We start from the raw sequence: 19,894 nt of genomic DNA, 5'->3' as shown, positions 1-19,894 counted from the left end.
CCACCTGACCGTTATTGCTATAATTGCTTCCACTGGCAGTAGTGAGTTTCACATTCTATGCTCTGTTCATGTTCAGGAAGTTTAGTGTATAGTTTTATGCCATTTTTTTTCACAACTGGTGAATACCCTTTGTTTTTTGCCAGCATACTGCATTGTTTATAGTGTCCTTCAGGAAACAGCAAACATAGAAAACAATACAGTGGTTGGGTGTTAGCCTTCCAAACAATCCAGTTTCTTTTTGTTCTTGTTGAATATATGGAGATACACATCTCATAGATTTAGAAGGGACCTCAGGAGGTCATTGAGTCCTGTCTGCTGTCCTCTTGACAGGACTAAGTACCATCCCTTCTTTTAAAGTTTATTTACCCTAGGCTCCTAAGTGGCATCCTCAAGGGTTGAACTCAGAACCCTGGGTTTAGGAGGCCAATGCTCAAAACACTGAGCTATCCCTCCCCCTTTAATTCACTGGAAGTCTTTAGATTTGAGAAGAAGTCAGGAAAATTATGCCCTTCAGCCTCTTTTGGCGTTGACTTTGGCAGCTTCTGCATTTCTTCAAAAGTCAGGACACCAGAGAGAACAATTTTTTGATGGATAGAATCTGCTGTGTTTTCAGGCCACAAGCCTGGATCTTTTACAAGCAGCAGGAGAGAGTAGTGCTACACTGATTCTTGTCTTTTCAGCCTTCAGATGCCATTGTGCTAATGGTAATACTTTCTCCCAGCTTTAGATTGGAGTCGTGATGCATATTCTGTCAGCTTTTCGTCATAATCAATTGCCAATTCCGTAGACAGTCTCTATATTGAAATACTTTTTGTCTTGATTGTGTTCATCTGCTTCCCTAGTTAGTTTATTGCTGACTGCAGAAAGGCCTTGTGTGGTTTGGTGTCCTTTATTTTCTTTTAGTTGCCTTTCTTTTACCTCCTTATGTTTCTGGCTGCTTGATTTATTTATAGCCATCACCAGACATGACACAACAAAAAAGCAGTCCAGTAGCACTTCAAAGACTAACAAAATATTTTATTAGGTGATGAGCTTTCATGGGACAGACGCACTTCTTCAGTTTGGGCAGGGTGCATGTGAGTGAATTAGACACTCACTCCCATATATTTTGAGCCAATAGATCCTAGCAGAAGAAATTTTACCAGTACTGGTTCCCAGTGTCTTTATGGTACTTTGCTTCTCCCATCAGCCATCCCTCCCTCCTGCCTATGGACAAGGAACTGATATTTATTGATTTTTGATATAAACTGTCGCACAGGAGAGCACAAATCTCTCTGCAGATGCTGTCTGTTCTAGAGGAGGGCCTGGGCTGGACCAGCAGGCCCAGCAACTCACTTCTAAGAAATTTGTGAGACACTTCTCTAGCACTGCTTCTGATTGGTACCAGCAAGTCTCACAAGACTGGGACAATAGATACGTAGATCAAGGGAAATAAGTTTCTAGAACATCCATCCTCAGGCATGAGTGGCAATTCAGCCTCAATTTTGTCTCTCATAATGGGGGTTGCAGCCTGGGCTGGGCTCCATTGGTCCTCCAGGCCCCACCGAGCATACCCTTTGCCCTTCCCTTCCCACGGTTGGTTGGTTGTGGGCTTGGGATGTATGATGAATACACTGCTACCCTTTGGCTTCCTGGCTCATAGACAGTGTGGCTGCGTCTACACGACAGTTCCCTGTCAAAAGGGGAATGCAAATGAGGCAAATCGAAAATGCATTTACAAATCTCATGCTTCATTTGTGTAATCTTGTGCGATCTTGCTTCTGAAAGAGACAGCTTTCGAAACAAAAACAGAGTTCTTTCAGATCCCTGCAGCCCCCATTTTAAAAAACACCCTTATTCCCAATTTGTTTCAGGAAGAAGGGTTCTTTTGAAAAGGGGGTTTTTGTTTGAAAGAACCCCATCTGCACTGCTGTTCTTGTTTAGAAATCAGTCTCTTTCGGAAGTGAGATTGCATGAGATTATGCAAACGAAATGCGAGACTTGTAAATCAGTATTTCATTTGCATTTTTGATTTGCCTCATTTGCATTCCCCTTTGGAAAGGGGACTTTAGTGTAGACACAGCCTGTGAGAATTCCTTCAATAAAACATTCATAGCGCAGGCCACGTTTTAACAGAGATTATCCAGGGGGACAATCTCATCCCAGGCACCATCAAAAGAACCACCTGTCTTGCACTTATAGATGCACAACAGTTCTGTACCATCTACAGGGTTTGTTTACATTAAAAAGTAACATTAGAAAATTATATAACCAGGTTTTGATTGTCTTTACTGTAATTAACTATTTTTTGAGATGAATAAAACAGTAATTATACTGTCTGCTTTTGCTCTTTGTTTCAGCTTCCCCTCCTACCCATTTTCTTTTTCTTTTTTGGAAATGAGGTGGAGAGCCAGCACAGGGTGACCCTGACAGCTCTTAACAATATCAACAGAAATTGCTCCATGGTCCTCAGACTGTAGCTGGAGCCCCCTGAATATTCCTTTCCATTTTAAAATAGAGGTAGAAGCTTCACGTGCAGTATACAGTAAAGCTGGGTTTGGCTGAGGAACGTGACCCATAATCGAACACGATAATATACATGGCAAGCAGCCATAGTACATACCCAGTAAACAGAGAAGAGTCAAACAGGAAAGTGTGTATTCAGGGGTCAGTTGTAGGGCAATTGCTCCATTGTGTGGATCTGTACTGCTACCCGGGCACGCTTCAGATGACGCTGTATGACGCTCAGGCAAGTGCTGTGTTTTAGAAATACACAGGGGCGTTGTCAGGTAATGGGAATTTTACAGACAACTGATCTCTGCTTATTTTAGTGTTTTGGTTTTTTCAAAGCCTATAAGGGATTTAGACACATGATTGCCATTAAAATTAATGGAAATTGGATGTCTAAATCCCCTAGTTGGCTTTGAAGATCTCAGTTGACCTGTACGGTCACTTTGATCTTAGGCTGCAAGCTGTATTGACTGTGAAGGGGAATGTGTGTATTGAGAATGAGGGCAGCACTTTAAAGGTACAAATTCAGGGCTGTGTCTTCCTGTGAAATTTACTTATGCACCATCTACTGTGTCCTTGAAAAACACGTCTTGTGCAAACATTGTAGCCATACTTAGATTTCCGAGGAACTTGGGTGGTGTATACCTTTCATGTTTAAGAGTAGAACTGAGCCTTTACATATAGGTAATATGGAGAGCATGGGTAGTAATTAATGTGTGTATATTTTGAGAGCTAAATGTAAAAAATGTCCTGAATAGAAAAAACAGCTCTTTTATAGCTGATTGTGATGGGAGAAATATTGCTTACCATTTCTTAAATTTAGGCCCTGCTATGAGGACAGGGGACTGGACTCAGCAACCACTGAAGGTCCCTTCCAGTTCTATGAGATAGGTACATCACCGTATATTTATATCAGCTATATTTTAAAAAAAATCCACACTAGTTCATTTTTTATTTAATGCAAAATGTATTGTTCTGAACATGTGTGGTGGTGTTTGCAAGCCACTGGAATAAGTTCCATGAACTGTTTTAATAGGGAGCGAATAAGTGTTTAAATCCAAATGTTTGGCTTGAGACTTTGTAGGTGCCACATAAAATGTTATACATTTGTGGAGCGTTCAAAGTAAGTTTAAAATGAAGTGCTCAGATTTAGAGTATGTAATGAACTGCCACAGGTTACAAATTCTGCCAGCACTGGAATGGAATTATGCTGCCATTGTTTTTAAAATGTTGTGTCTTTGTAATGTAAGTTATGGATTGCGCAGGATATGTTAGATCTCTTTGTGGGTTTTCTTTAGCATGAACTTACTTACTGGTCTCTTACATTCATGACATCTACAGCTAAAGGATGATGTTTTGCTAGATTTTTAGCTCATTTTAGTATCTGTCATATTTAGCCTGCAAAGGAGAACTTTGAAATGAGGTTCGTCTGTTACTCCAGTGATGTAATTGTCTAATACACCAGAGAGAAACAGTACCTGTTGACTGGAGTACAGGAATTTGTACCAGGGATTCCAAAGTTTTAGAATGCTGCCTGTGATCCTATATCTTTCTGTGCCCTGGAGAAGGTCAGCTTTGTTACGAGAGATGTTTTTTGTGAAACAGCACTGAGCATTTTAATTAATTTTATCTCTGTGTAACAGAAAGATTGGGTGCAGTAGAAGATATTGTATCATCCACCTTATCTGTTTATTTTTTCTGTAGTCTGTTTGGAATTCAGTAACTTTCTTAGCTCTGTCCATACACTCTCTGTAGAAGTCATTTTCACTTATTTGTGAGTTCCATTGAAAACTTGGCATAATTTTGGTTATGTATAAGTACCAGGTGCCATTTGTCATCCTTTTCCACCTTATTTTTTGCCTCCATTTCAAGTTTAATTTTACATAGGTAGCAGTCTTCACTTATTTGTTCACATGCCACTCCATCTCTTTTCTTTTTATGTTTATTTTAGGGTGTCTTATCAGCCTGTTTGTTTCCTGACACAGCAAATTCAGATCTTGCTTTTCTTCTTGCTATATTGGATTTTTGGAGCTTGTCTTACGGTTTGGCTTAGGGATTCTTTTTACCCTTGGAAAAGAGAAGATTGAGGGGAGACATGATAGCAGTTTTCAGGTATCTAAAAGGGTGTCATAAGGAGGAGGGAGAAAACTTGTTCTTTTTGTCCTCTGAGGATAGAACAGGAGACAGTGGACTTAAACTGCAGCAAGGGAGGTGCACGTGAGGTTGGACGTTAGGAAAAAGTTCTTAACGGTCAGGGTGGTCAAACAGTGGAATAAATTGCCAGGGGAAGTTGCGGAATCTCCATTGCTGGAGGTATTTAAGAACTGGTTAGATGGATGTCTCTCAGGGGGGGTTTAGACAGTATTTGGTCCTGCCATTGGGGGAGGGGGCTAGACTCGATGGCCTCTCGTGGTCCCTTCCAGTCCTAGTATTCTGCGATTCTATGATTGAGATGCCCGGATACCAGAATCCCTGAGTAGGGTATAAAAATGGAATAGACAATCAGGTGAACCCAGGACTAGAACTCATGAAACGTAGGTTGCATACCTTGCTCTTCTAGGTGAGAGTGGTATTGTCATATGGCATTTCAGCTTGAGTAGCTTTTGAAGGCTCTTTGTAGTGGACCTACTGCATAGCTGTTACCCCAGGCTCCTGGAGTAGTTTGGCTAGGTCCGTGTTGTCCAACACGCTAGCCACTAACCACACGTGGCTGTTTGGTTGGCTGAGTGTGGCTAGTTGGCTTGAACAATAAATAAATTTTCAGAATAACGTGGCTAGTTTGCTATAGTGGTAGCCATTGTACAGGCTACTGCTTCAGAACTGGTTGGATACCATGGGACTACCTGCTCTTCCTCTAGCTCCCCCTCTTCTGTCGAGGAAGGTCTCCAGGAGAACACATGAAGCAGTGAATGACTCTGTTCCCTTCTCAGGGGACAAGATTTTTTCCTTTTATGTCTCTGTACCACAGTTTTCCAGTGTGTAAACTGGGGATACTTCTTCAGGAGTGTTTTTCACAAATTTAGTGCTCTTAAACTGGCTTGCTTATTAGAAGCACTATTGTTAAGTGCCAAGTAGTGTGTTGTTCAAGCTTTTCTGTTTCTTGGTACTGTGCATTTTGGGGTTAAGTGCTGTCCTTGTACAAATTATTTTTGAACAGGTAGCTTGTTGCACAGCAGTATTTCCATCTGAGCAAACGGGTTTGAATCTTTATTCAGTAACCCATAACATCAGGGTATAATTTTATTTCTTTGGAGTGATCAAAGTAAAAATAAGCACCCACAGAATTCTCTGGGGCCTTTACAATGTTTAAAATCCAGAGCAACAAAAAACAAAACTATAAGGCCTTGATCTCGCAACTGTGTCCCCCCACCTCTTTAGCTTTACCCAAATGAAATAGTCCCGTTGGTTTCACACGGTTAAGTGCTTGGAAGGCTGGTGTCTGAGCAGTCAGGTAAAAATAAACGTGTACAGTAAACCCTCGAAATGCATGATTTCGAGTTGGGCCTAACTCTCATTAACGCGAGTTAAGCGCAAGTCAAAATCCTGTTCCCCCAGCCCTGGCTCAACACCCCCGGCTCCAGCTGAGTCCCCCCACCCTGCTTACCACCTGCACATGGCTCCAGCTCACCCTTTACTGGGGCGGGGCGGCTCCTCCCAGCTGCAACCAAGCCCTGGAGAAGTGGCAGCTGTGGGTGCTCCCGGCCCTGTGCAAACCCTCTGCATGTGGCTCCAGTTCAACCTCCCCCATAAGCCCTAACCTACCCCAGGCTTAACCCCCCGCCTTCCCTCCCCCAGCCCACTACCAGGCTTAGCCCTCCTCCACTGCCCCCCTCCCTCCCCTGCCAACCCCAGGACTTACCATTCAATAAGGAGCTCCAACTGCTCCTGCTGCTTCCCTGGCTGCAGAAAGTACGTTCCACCAGGGAAAATAGCTTCCTGACTTACGCAAAGTTTGGGTTATGTGAGGGTGCGTGGGAATGTAACCCTTACATAAATCAGGGGTCTACTGTATAAGTACGGTGTGCTTAGTCACTCTTTCTCTTCCTGATGCAATCAATCCATACATTGTTATAGTTACTTCACACCCAGACATAGTTGCTTTTGCTTGTATCTGTTAGATCATCTTAGTGACCTTGGAATTCGATGCATTCTCTCTGTGTAATATAATGTTCTTCGAGTGTCTCTGTGGGTGCTCCACAATAGGTGTCGGGCTCGCCCGGCGCCGCAAATCGGAATTCTTCCAGCAGTTTCTCCTGGATCGCGCATGCGCCGGTGCGCGCCGCTCCCTTGCGCGTCCCCGGCCACGTGTGCGATCTGGTCCCCGCCAGTTCCTTCTCAACCGCCATCGGCTGCAGACGGAATCCTCTCAGGCTACGGCCAGAGTCAGATTAGACAGTGTTTCTACGTGTAAATTGTTGTTGCTTTTTTTCAAAAAAAAAAAAAAAAAAAAAGAGAGAGAGAGAGAGAGGAAAAAGAGAATATTAAAAAAAAAAAAAAAGGAGAGAGAGGAGCGGAGAAGAAGAGTGGACGTGAAGGCCAGTAGGCCGCCCGCTGCCCTGCAGGCTGGGGTCTGAGATTCGGGTAAACAGGCACGGATAAGGTGCTAAGTACCCTATTAACAGTAAAAGACTCACCGAGATGGCTTCTTCAGGCTTTAAAAAGTGTGAGTCCTGCCGTGAAGCTATGCCGCCCTCCGATGGGCATAGTGAATGCATCCGATGCCTGGGGGAATCACACGTTACCCAGAAGTGTTCCCACTGTGCTAAGCTCACAGCCAGGGCAAGAAAAGACAGAGAAATGCGTCTTAAAATGCTCTTGTTTGATAAGGCCCTCCAGCCAGACGCGCCGGAGAGGCAATCAGAAGGGCCCTCTGGGTTCCACAAAAGGAAGGCAGCTTCTCTGATCCCCTCAGTGCAAAAACGGAGGAAGCTCTCCCCAGCTCGATCCCTGCCGGCGGTCTCAGCGAGCGGGACAGGCGGAGCACACAGCCCCCAGCCTCATATTCAGGCAAGCGGCACCGTGGCAGAGGCTGAGCCTCCGATTACAAAACAGCCGGCACGTGCAGCGCCTAGAGCGGCGGCCAGGCCAGCGCAGGAACTGGGGGCACTGCCACAGGCGGCACCAACGGTTCAGGACCAGTAGGCACGGAGCCCGCAGGCACCGGAGGACGTTATCCGCAGGGCACCGCAGCTGAGTGGGCAGAGCGCGGCGCTGACAGCGGGGCCGAGATCCCCGGCGCGGCAGGGGGCGGTGCCAGCCCCGCAGGGGAGGGGAAGGGCAAGAGCAAAAACCCGGCACCGCAGCCCTTCTCCGGACAGGGCTGTGCTGCTGCTAACAACAAGCTCTCCCCCTGTGCTACACACGCCACCCAGAAGGCCTGGGTCTCCACCGGCCTATCCAGAACCTCTTTCTCCGTTCCTCCAACCAATGTCACCATGGCTGGGGCCACCTTCGCCCTTTCTGGTATTGGATCCGCTGGAGTACTATCACAAACCAGTGTCACCGCTATCTGTGTCATCACGGAGGTCTCACTCTCCCAGACATCGGGGGTACACACCCCAAGAGTGGTCCAGGTCTCCGTCCCCGGACCCGGGCCCATGCTGCCATGGTCGTTCCTATCATGCTGGACACAGACACCCTAGACCTACACCCAGGTGCAGGTCCCCCCCGGCCAGCCAATACCCCCCGTGGACGCTCCCGGGCGGGGATGGAAACTCAGTTATCTCAAGGGGAGTTAATTTTAGAACCCCGAGACTTTCCTTCGCAATCCTCCAGCGAGCAGGTGCACCATCGACCGCAGGAACCTGAGAGTTCGAGGGAGGTTTACCCTAGCGGTTCTTCCTCATCCTCCCCAGATGAGGCCATGGCCCCCGGGGATGTCGCTCCCCTGGATGACCTTAAACAATTTCAGGAGCTGTTTAAAAGGGTGGCTTTCACGCAAGACATTCAAACGGCAGAAGTGCAGGAGAAACATCACAAACTCCTGAAAAATTTGAGACCCCCGGCTTCATCCAAAATTGCTATCCTGCTGGACGAAGCCATGATGGAGTCAGCCACCACCATATGGCAGACTCCGGCCTCTGTTCCGCCTATGAATAAAAGAGCGGACAAGAAGTACTTTGTCCCGGCAAAGGGCATGGAGTTCCTCTTCAGTCACCCACAACCGAACTCACTGGTGGTCAAATCGTCCCAGCAGAGATCAAAGACTTCTCAGTAGAAATCGGGGGGATCGGACAAAGATGCCAAGAAGCTAGAGCTGTTTGGCCGGAAGGTATATCCCTCGTCCACCCTGCTATTGAGAACGGCAAATTATGCGGCACACCTAGCAAACCATAACTTCGATAATTACTCCAGGCTTACTTCTCTCATGGATTCACTTCCGGAAGATAAGAAGCTGGTGTTAAAGGCAATTGTGCAAGAGGGCTACACCGCTTCGAGAACGGGAGTCCAGATCGCCCTGGATGTGGCAGATACGGCGGCACGCTCAACGGCTACAGCAGTGGTCATGCGTAGAGAATCCTGGCTCCAGACATTGGGCATCCCGAGGGATCTACAGGCGAAGATCGTGGATCTTCCCTTTGACACGCAAAAGTTGTTTGCAGACTCAACCGACTCGGTCCTCCACTCCAGTAAAGACTCGAGAGCTACACTTAGAACCCTGAGTATTTATACCCCTCCATATAGGAAGAAAAAATATTACCCTCAGCAAAGAAGCTACCCATACCAACCACAGTGTGCGCAGTATCAGCGGGGCTACGACCAAGGGTGACATCAACAGCAGCAACAGTACAGAACTCCCGGGTGACGTTCCCAACAAAGCCATACATCCTTGGGACAGGCCCAAAGGCAACAAGTTTGACGGGCATGTTGAGGGCTGCACTATCACTACCATCGCGCAATGCCACTCTCATCTCATGTTCCATCATCGCCTCAGACCGTTTCACTCCCAATGGCAAAAGATCACCGCAGACAAATGGGTGCTGGAGATCATAGCCACGGGTTACGCAATCCCCTTCCAGTCACTCCCAGCAACGAAGCCTCCCTCCAGGCCCCACCTCCGGGACGCTGCCCACGAGGTGAGGCTCAAACAGGAGGTGGACCACCTTATGTTCATAGGGGCGGTGGAAAGAGTGCCGGAACAATTCCAGGGGAAAGGGTTTTATTCACGCTACTTCCTCACAGAGAAGAAAACAGGAGGCTGGAGGCCCATCTTAGATCTTCGGGGCCTCAACCGCTACTTGCGCAAGCAACGGTTTCGGATGATTACAGTCGCCTCCATACTCACGGCACTGGACGATGGAGATTGGTTTGCAGCCCTCTACTTACAAGATGCTTACTTTCATATAACGATCCACCCGGCACACAGGCGCTTCCTCCACTTCATGGTCGGCAAGGAACACTTCCAGTACAGGGTTCTTCTGTTCGGCCTCTCCTCAGCCCCCAGAGTCTTTACCAAAACCTTGACAATGGTGTCAGCCTACCTGCACAGACAGGGGGTATTCATATTTCTATACCTGGACGACTGCCTACTGAAGGAGCCTTGAAGACAGAGGTCCTACGCATGATACGCGTCACAGTGGACACGTTTTCTTCGCTGGGCCTCGTCATCAACCTCGCAAGGTCAAAGACCGACCCCACACAGGACACAGAGTTCATAGGGGCACGCATAAACTCTATCACAGCAAGGGTGTATCTGCCCGACGCCCGCTTTCGCGCCATCAGTACGCTGGTGCAAGTCATTACATACAGCCCCACGGTGCCGGTTTTAACGTGCTTACAGCTGCTGGGCCATATGGCGGCAGCAACATTTGTGGTACAGAATGCCAGATTGCACATGCGAAGCCTACAGCATTGGCTGGCGAGCGTCTACAAACCGGCATCCCACACCGTTCACGGGGTAGTGTCGCCCACGACAGAGGTGCGCAGATCCCTGGCGTGGTGGGTAAACCCCAAGAACTTGCTAGCAGGGGTGCCCTTTCACCAACCACAAATTTCTATTTTTCTTACTACTGACGCCTCCCACATAGGATGGGGAGCGCACATCGGCGACAAGGTGACGCAAGGGCTATGGTCCCCTACAGAACAGTCACTGCACATAAACATACTAGAGCTCAGAGCAGTGTTCAACGCCTGCAAGCATTTCCAAGACCACATGTGGCAAAGTAGTCGGGATCAATACAGATGATACCTCCACTATGTTTTACATAAATCGACAAGGAGGAGCCCGATCCCGTGCCCTATGTGCGGAAGCAGTCTGACTGTGGAACTGGTGCATCGCCAACAACATTACGTTGAAAGCCTCGTACTTGCTGGGCACTCACAACGTGAAAGCAGATCAGCTGAGCAGGCGCTTCGCACTCATGCACGAATGGCAGATCCACGCCGATCTGCTACGACCGATCTTTCATACATGGGGTTTCCCCAGATCGATCTGTTTGCCACACAGCACAACAAGAAGTGTCCCCAGTACTGCTCCAGGGCAGGAGTGGGGCGGGGGTCCCTCGGGGACGCATTCATGATTCCATGGAAGGGCCCCCTACTTTACGCGTTCCCCACCACAGCACTTATCCACAAGGTCTTGCAGAAAGCCAGAAGGGAGAGAGCTCGCATGACACTAGTAGTCCCAACGTGGGATCGGCAGCAATGGTTTCCGTTGCTTCTGCGCATGTCGGACCGCCCACCGCTCCCCCTACTGGTGGCGTGGGACCTACTCACGCAGTCCCAGGGGTCCATAGTGCACCTGAGCCCTCAGAGCCTGCGCCTACAAGCATGGCTAAATCCATGGCTCAGCTCCTTAGAAAGTACATGCACGGAGGGAGTACAACAAGTCCTGGAAAGTAGCCGAAGGACCTCCACCAGGAAGACTTTTATAAGCAGAAATGGACTCGATTCATAGCCTGGTGTTCCGCCAAACAGTTAGCTCCCCTTGCTGTTCCTATACCAGTCATACTTGAATATTTTTTGGACCTCAAGGGGGGCGGACTTTCATTATCCTCGCTAAAAGTCCACCTCGCTGCTATATCAGCCTTTCGACATACAGAGGAGGGGCCCACGGTATTTGCCCATCCTATCGTTACCAGGTCCTTGAAGGGGTTGGTAAACCTGTATCCCCCTCGGAAACCGCTTCTGCCATCGTGGAACCTGGACCTGGTACTCGGCACGCTCACGGGTCCACCTTTTGAACCATTAGCCATGGTTCCCCTATGTCTCCTTACGATAAAAACAACCTTCCTCCTTGCAATTACGTCAGCTCGCAGGGTCAGTGAGCTTGCAGCAGTTATGGCAACGCCGCCCTGCACAGTATTCTCAAAGGAGGTGGTAACCTTACGGCTGCACCTAGCCTTTGTTCCAAAAGTTTCATTAGAATTCCATCTTAACGAGCCAATAGTTTTACCCTCTTTTTACCCGAAGCCTCACAGCTCCAGCAAGGAGGCATGCCTGCATCTGCTGGATGTGAGAAGGGCGTTGGCCTTCTACATAGACAGAACTAAGTCCTTCCGGAAAACGGACAGGCTTCTAGTCTCTCTCGCTCCCAGGTCAAAAGGAGAAGGTCTCTCTTCACAGAGAATCTCAAAGCACATTGTATCCTATATAAAAATGTGCTACGAACTTCGAAAGACTCCTTTGCTGGCCCCACCCAGGGCTCACTCCACCAGGGCAGTGGCGGCGTCAACAGCCTTCTTTAAGGGCATTGTGTTGAAGGACATCTGTAGAGCGGCGACCTGGTCATCCTATGACACCTTCGCCAAGCATTGTGCCCTACATTGGGTATTCCAAGAGGATACCCGCCTCTCGACAGCAGTCCTTTCGGGGGCAAGCTGCATGTAAACCGATTACCCACCTCCTTTCTTGGGTTACTGCTGGGTAGTCACCTATTGTGGAACACCCACGGGGACACTCTATGAAGAAAGAGAAGTTACTCACCTGTAGTAACAATGGTTCTTCGAGATGTGTCCCCGTGGGTGCTCCACCACCCGCCCATCCTCCCCGCTTCAGATCTCTGTCTAGTGTTTTTCAGGAGCATCTGAGGCGGTTGGTCAAGGAACTGGCGGGGACCGGATCGCGCACGTGGCCGGGGACGCGCAAGGGAGCGATCCAGGAGAAACTGCTGGAAGAATTCCGATCTGTGGCGCCGGGCGAGCCCGACACCTATTGTGGAGCACCCACGGGGACACATCTCGAAGAACCATCATTACTACGGTGAGTAACTTCTCTTTCTTTAACCCTGTCTTGCATCTTGTCAGTCTCAAATATTGTGTACTGTAGCGGTGCAAACTGGTAGGTTGAAAGTCATCTTCCACTAGATGTGGCTTTCTTCATTGATATTTTGAGCCATCACATATTTTTATTGTGGGAGACGATTTCTGTGTACCCTGGAGGAAATGACACAGTATGCATCTTGATGTTCTGATGTGCTGGTATGGTTGACCCTTATACTTGTTTCCTTAACATCTTTAGTGCAGACACGCTGGCTAAATGTAATGGATTTTCTTGAATGATGGTCGCAATAAAGCTGGGATCGATATATTGTCAGCAATTGTTATGTTTTTTACAAGTTATTATTTTAGAAGGCATATGTGTAGTACAAACAAAACCATTACAGCATCTGTCTGTGTAACTGCTGCCTGTTCATGCGGCGTTGCAAATTCCTCAAATTCTTCATTCTATGGTCCAGTGAGGACTGAGCAGAAACAAATGTCGTCTTGTATTTTCCAGTACAACTACAAGAGTGGTCACTGCTATTCATACTGGTTCTCTTCTTCTGGAGTGTAGATAAGTTTGGCAGAATTTAATTATCGTATATTTAAATGTTCACAGTTACAGGAAATCATATGGGGTCAACCAGTAGAGCAGATGTGGGCAATAAAATGGTGGTAAGTCGCCAGATGTAGCTGCTGCTATGATTACATGTGCCTCTGCAGGTACGAAGAGATGGGGGTGTTGTTAGAGCTCCCATTGATTGTGGATCACCATTTCTAGCCAATGGAAGCTGCAGGAAGTGGTACGGACTTTGACACTGCTTGCCACAGCTCTCACTGATGGAAGTGCAGGAAAATACAGCGGCAGTGGTGTTTGCCCTCCCCTGCAGTAGAGGCTTCTAGACAACGATTTAGTGGCTGTAGATGTTGAGGTTCAAAAATTTAAATCTTTATATTAAAACACAAATTGTCAACAACACATGTTAAAAGATAAAAGTTAAAATCCATAAAGCAAGTCTCGTAAATTCGCAAACACCATTTTTCTTTGTCTGTCTGTACCTTTTCAGTATTATTGATGGAATATGCCAATATTTTCATGGCTGACCTAGAACAACGCTTCCTCAACTCTCGTCCACTAACACCCCGGCTCTATTTACGCTACATTGACGACATCTTCATCATCTGGACCCATGGGAAGGAGACTCTGGAGGAATTCCACCGGGACTTCAACAACTTCCACCCCAACATCAAGCTCAGCCTGGACCAATCTACACAGGAGATCCACTTCCTTGACACTACCGTGCTTATACACAGTGGACACATCAGTACCACCCTGTACCGTAAACCCACTGACCGCTACTCCTACCTCCATGCCTCCAGCTTCCATCCCAGACACACCACACGATCCATCGTTTACAGCCAAGCACTTAGATATAACCGCATTTGTTCCAACCCCTCCGACAGAGACAAACACCTACAGGATCTGCACCAAGCATTCCTGAGACTGCAATACCCACCTGAGGAAGTGAGAAAACAAATCAACAGAGCCAGACGTGTGCCACGAAGCCTCCTACTACAGGACAAGCCCAAGAGAGAAACCAACAGAACACCACTAGCCATCACCTACAGTCCTCAACTAAAACCTCTACAGCGCATCATCAGGGATCTACAACCCATCCTGGACAATGATCCCCCACTTTCACAGGCCTTGGGAGGCAGACCTATCATTGCTCACAGACAACCTGCCAACCTAAAACAAATCCTAACAAGCAACTATACACCGCACCACAGTCACTCTATCTCAGGGACCCATCCATGCAACAAACCTCGTTGCCAGCTCTGCCCACATATACACACCAGCAACATCATTACAGGACCTAACAGGATCAGCCACACCATTGTGGGCTCATTCAGCTGCACATCTACCAATGTAATTTATGCCATCATGTGCCAGCAATGCCCCTCTGCCATATACATCGGACAAACTGGACAGTCCCTACGTAAAAGAATAAATGCACACAAATCAGACATCAGAAATGGCAATATACAAAAACCCATAGGAGAGCACTTCAATCTCCCAGGACATGCAGTAGCGGATTTAAAAGTAGCTATCCTGCAGCAAAGAAATTTCAAGAACAGACTCCAAAGAGAAATTGCTGAGCTACAATTCATCTGCAAATTCAATACCCTCAGCTCAGGATTAAACAAAGACTGTGAATGGCTGGCTAAATACAAAAGCAGCTTCCCCTCTCTTGGAGTTCACACCTCCAGATCTACTGATGACAATACAACTCAGCCTGCCTGACTGAGCTAACCTCGTTATCCCCAGCCTTACTCTGGCCTATTTATACCTGGCCTTGCAGATTTCCAGGACCAGCATCTGAAGAAGTGAGTTAACTCACGAAAGCTCATGCTCTAAACTTTTCTGTTAGTCTATAAGGTGCCACAGGACCCTTCGTTGCTCTACAGATCCAGACTAACACGGCTACCCCTCTGATACAGGACTTCTTGTTGTTCTCAGCAAATAAAGGTTCTGTTGTTCTGTATTTAAATTACTATTCTATTTACAGTAGAACAGGGTCACAGAAACAACCGTGGTCTCGCAGTGAGTCAATGGAATTTCCCTGCATTTCTCCCGTGGTGACTTAGCTAACTCCAGGATAGCTGAAACTCCATTTTCCAGCCGTGCTTGCAAAAGAGGCTATTTCTCTTCTACACTGATTTTTTTTTCTCCTCCTCTCAGCATTGCTGGTGTTTTATTTTGGTCACCTGACAAATAGTATCTGCAATATTTGCATGTCTATTCATAGCTTACTGTTAGAAACTGAGAAAAATATTAGGCTGCTGTGTGCGCTATTGAACTGCGGGTTTAAATTCCTGTATCCACCTCTAGATAGGTCATTGACTAAATACATTTGACATTATGGCCAGGGTTCCAGATCAGCTCATGAATCGCAGCAGAGTTTTTGTTTTGTTTCTGTGTTTTAAGTACAATTAAATTAATGAGGGGAAAAAAAACCCAAACAAACAAACAAAAACCCCAACCCTTGTTTTTTTCTCCCTCCTATTTATACATCACAGCATTTGGTGCTTTATTACACTGAAGGGAGGGTATTTGGTGTTTATAAATTGCATTCTTCCAACTGCTGCATATTTGTATCTTCAGATAAAATATCTCTTCTATGAAAAAGACACAGCTCATCCTTCCCCTCCCCCGTTTCATTTATCAACTGTGTGTCAGTGGAAATTTCCACTGTCTGCTTATGTGTGAGAGACTGTGGAGTTGTAAACCTGCCTTTGGGAGAAAAGCTATTGCAGTTTTAGGAGCACAGTAAAAAGCAGCACACAACTTGCATTTAGAACTGGAATGAAATTCTGTAAATCCAAGACAAAATAGCATGGAAAAGCAGGGCGGTTTATGAATGAATGGTACTGCAAACTGCTCAAGAGCATGCAAAGCTTGCTGTAGTACACAGTCTATTAGAACTTGCTTGCCTTTCCTTTTTGGTTTTACATATGAAAGGATTTCAGAGTCCTGCATCTTTCCTTTGGTAGTCAATATTTTAACAGAAAATAGGATTTTCCTTTCTTAGCCAGGCACAGTCTTTGGAAAATGTTAGAGTTGTAATTTATTCCACTGTTGTTAGGCTTTACCCATAATATTTTTTATAACATCTGAAGTATGTGACTTCTCTTACTTATTGGAGATAAGAAAGGACTAAGACATTTCAGGTTTTCCAAATATATTTGGCCCAACCCTGCTTTCCATTGAACTTCTGGAGGGGAGACTTTGCAGTTAGATCTCATTAGAGCAATCATGAGAGAATTTTGTTCACAAAACTATTCCTGTTGAAGTCAGGGGGTGTAAATTGTCATTGTTCTGGCTGACTTCTACAGAGCAATGACAGTTTACCTCTGCTGAAGATCTGCCCCAAAGGAGCTAGTTACTTCAGTACAGGCAACTCCTTTAATTAGGATCATGGGAGGTTTTGCCATCCAAGCCTAATACAGGGGAATCTGGGACTTTAATTTGGTTTTCTAAACCGCTGGAAGTCTGCTACACAAGGTTATTGGTATCCATAGCTACACATTCCTTGAGGGGCTGGGAATACGTTTAACCTCTGTATCCTGGGTGTCCGTAATCCAGGGGTACCAGTAGTACAGACCATGGCAGGTGGAGGAGGGAATGGCTGTGTACACTGCTGTCCCATTCCCATCCCCACCCCCAGCTGGGAGGAGAGCAGTAGAGTATCATGCTTCCCCTGAGGCTTTCCCCCGCTGCTCTCATAGCAGTGGTGGTGGGGGAGTGGGGCAGTGCCTGGGAGCGGTGAGGGGTGTGGAGCCCTGTGTGTCTCCAAGAGCAAGGCGCCAGGTGAGCACCCCACCGTCATGCCCAGAGCCTGCAGCGCCCTCCCTAGCCCAGCAAATTCTTCAGTCTGGTGTCCCCTGCTTCCCAGGGTTGCTGGATTAAAGAGGTTCAAGAGTACTTGGTTAAGGAAATCTTCCTTTATTGCTTTCTGCTTGTGCATAGCATTCACTTCTGTGCAGCTGTACAGTGCACTTATGCTCCACTTTTGCTCATTAAGCGGCATGCAGAGTATATCTGTACTGTAGTGAGGAGCGAGCCTCCCAGCCTGGGTCGACGGACATGCGTTAGCTCTACTCCAGCTAGCATGCTAGCCAAGGCTGCCATTGGGGATCGGGGGGCGGGGGGAGGTGAAACTGGGGCCTGGAAATTAAAAGGATCTGGGTCTCCCTGCAACTGCTACTGCAGCCATGACAGTGGCTGGAGCTCTGGGGCCTCTAAATAGCCACCAGAACCCTTGCTGGCATAGTCCATGCAGCACAGAGGGGCTGGCTAGGGCAGGCTAGCCCCCAACCTCCCCCTTCTCTGCCCGAGGCCTTGGCCCTTCCAGGAGGGCCTGGAGCCAGTCTCCCCCACCACCAACATATCTGTTTTCCTTATATTTTCTGTATTATGAAATATATCTAACTTTTTGTTGTCGACACATTCGCTGCACTCCATATCCTGACACATCTGTCGACCCAGTTTCTAATCTTGAAAGCCTGGCGTATGTTGCATTTATCAGCATCTTTGTATTGCACCGTGATCATCTAAAATTAGATTGCATTAGAATCTGACCCTTACTTTAGGGAAAAATACTACGTCAGGTATAATTTCCAAGTAAAACTAGTTGGTACCTTTGCCTCTGGTTGTTTTGAGTGTGGATTGTTCTGGATTGTGTGAAGAAAATGTGGTTCCCCTTTGTGGTTGTCTCACGTTTGCATTCTACTGACATATACTTGGGGGCAGAGAGAGCATTTATACTTATGCACACGGTGTATGTTTCTGAAGAGCAGTACACCTGATTACGCTGGAATTCGAAAAGACTCCTTCAAAATTAAAAATGGAGAAACAGAACAAGATCCGACACGTTTTACTTGACTTAATGAGTGGCTTCAGAAATGATATACTAGAGCTGACGTATAAATGGACAGTGGGATTCTCCTTGCAGTAGGCAAGATCCGGTACATCTGTCACCGATAAACAGAAGGGTAACCAGGAACGCTTGCCTTATGCTAAAAATACCAGAGATACTTTATATAAGTGGAATAAGACCTCTGCAATCCAGGACCAGAAGCGCGACCACTTGACAGTGTGCTGAGCTGCTGAATTGATGCCAGTTGTGCAAGTTAGGGCTGCCTCTGCACAATTTCAGCATGCATCCTTGGTTTTCAGACGTTAAAACCACGTCACTAACGAATACATGCTCATTTGGGCTAGTTCCAACTCTTCCCTCTTTCCCCCTCCCTCTTACTTCCTTCTGCTATTTTAAACTTCCACTCAGTTAGTTGTAAAGTAGCAGTAGGATGGAAGAAATATTGCCCGTATTACGTATAAACTTTGGGTGTTTGACAGTGACGTCTGTTTGTTGGTCCATTTTCTGCAGGGCAAGGGTTTCTGAGGAGAAATGCATTGAATCCGAATAGGGAAAGTAAACAGTTTGTTTAACTGAAATAAATGTCACTTCTAACTGGCATGAAAAATACTAGGTGTGTAAATGCATGCAGTAAGTCGTGACAGAGTGAGACCCCGATTCAGCACAGACATGGTTCCCTGTGAATAGGAAAGATTCTCATCTTTATTGTGTTTTCACTTGTGTAGCTTTATATAAATTGACTTCTGTATTTTGAAAGCCGTAATACTACTGAGCTTTGTGTTTGAAACAGTTCAAAAAACAAAATAAATGATATTTATTGAAAATAATGGAACTTCCAGTAACAGCAGAATGATGCTATGAATAAAAGCTTTTGTGCTGTGTATATTTTGTTTTATGGTGTTTATGTGTGTTTTCCATTACAGGTATTTTTTGGTAGACTTTGATGGCCCACCTGCGATCGTTTCAACGATGATGGACCATTTAGGACGCGATATTGATGTAATTAGGTCTACTATTTTAAAGCATCCAGTCTCAAAGACAGTAGCATGCAGTGGAATAATCCCAGTCAACTATGAAGATAAACTGTATACCAAGAAAAAATGATTATCTGAAAGATCATAGCTGAAACTTTTTATTTTAGTGCTGCTTTGGAATGCAATTGTAGTCATAATTTTTGTCGCTGTATAGAGTGATCTATTCTAGTGTTATGGCATCTGGAATTAATGTAACCTTTAGTTTTTTTTTTTAGTTTTTTTTTGTAAATTAAATAGTTTAATTGGTATGCTTATCTTAATAGTTGAAGTCTATTGTTAAAAATTGATTTGCTGTGCTTGTAAAGCATTACATCCAATGAAGTTCTGTCTACTCATCAGGAAACTAAAAATAGCTTTTTTTCAGTAAGATTATTTCAGACTTTGTACATGTACACAGACTGGAAAAGCTCTGTTGGACAATACTATATAGTAATATGATTTTTTAAACTGTAAATGAGGAAAATAAAGGTGATTAAAATAAGCTTTGTTTATTGTTGAAGACTATGAAAAGTGCAGGGAAATGTTATACATACATCCTGCCATAAGGCATTCTAATATACTGTCAACCCTCAAAATGCACAATTTCGAGTTGCACTTTACTCACATTAACGTGAGTCAAGCACAACCCAAAATTTCTCTCCACCAGGCCCTGGCTCAATCTCCCTTGGCCCTGTGTGGTCCCAGTTGAACCCCGCCCCAAGCCCTGCTCACCACCTGCGCATGGCCCTGC

The 19,894-nt window shown here is 46.2% G+C and overlaps 1 protein-coding gene across 1 annotated transcript in view; it reads left to right on the top strand.

The window, feature by feature from the left end:
- Positions 1–19,645, top strand: part of MRPS6 (mitochondrial ribosomal protein S6) — a 93,505-nt gene extending 73,860 nt beyond the window's left edge. Inside the window, exon 3 of the mRNA XM_074996476.1 lies at positions 19,054–19,645. Within this exon, the coding sequence (XP_074852577.1) occupies positions 19,054–19,234 (181 nt within the window). The 3' untranslated portion in view covers positions 19,235–19,645. The remainder of the gene's footprint in view (positions 1–19,053) is intronic.
- The last annotated feature ends 249 nt before the right edge of the window (positions 19,646–19,894 follow it).

Source organism: Carettochelys insculpta, chromosome 1 (genome assembly GCF_033958435.1).
Source record: "Carettochelys insculpta isolate YL-2023 chromosome 1, ASM3395843v1, whole genome shotgun sequence".
NCBI classification, from domain to species: domain Eukaryota; kingdom Metazoa; phylum Chordata; order Testudines; family Carettochelyidae; genus Carettochelys; species Carettochelys insculpta.
The sequence above is the reverse complement of the archived record's forward strand: the minus strand, read 5'-3'. Positions and strand labels throughout refer to the sequence as shown.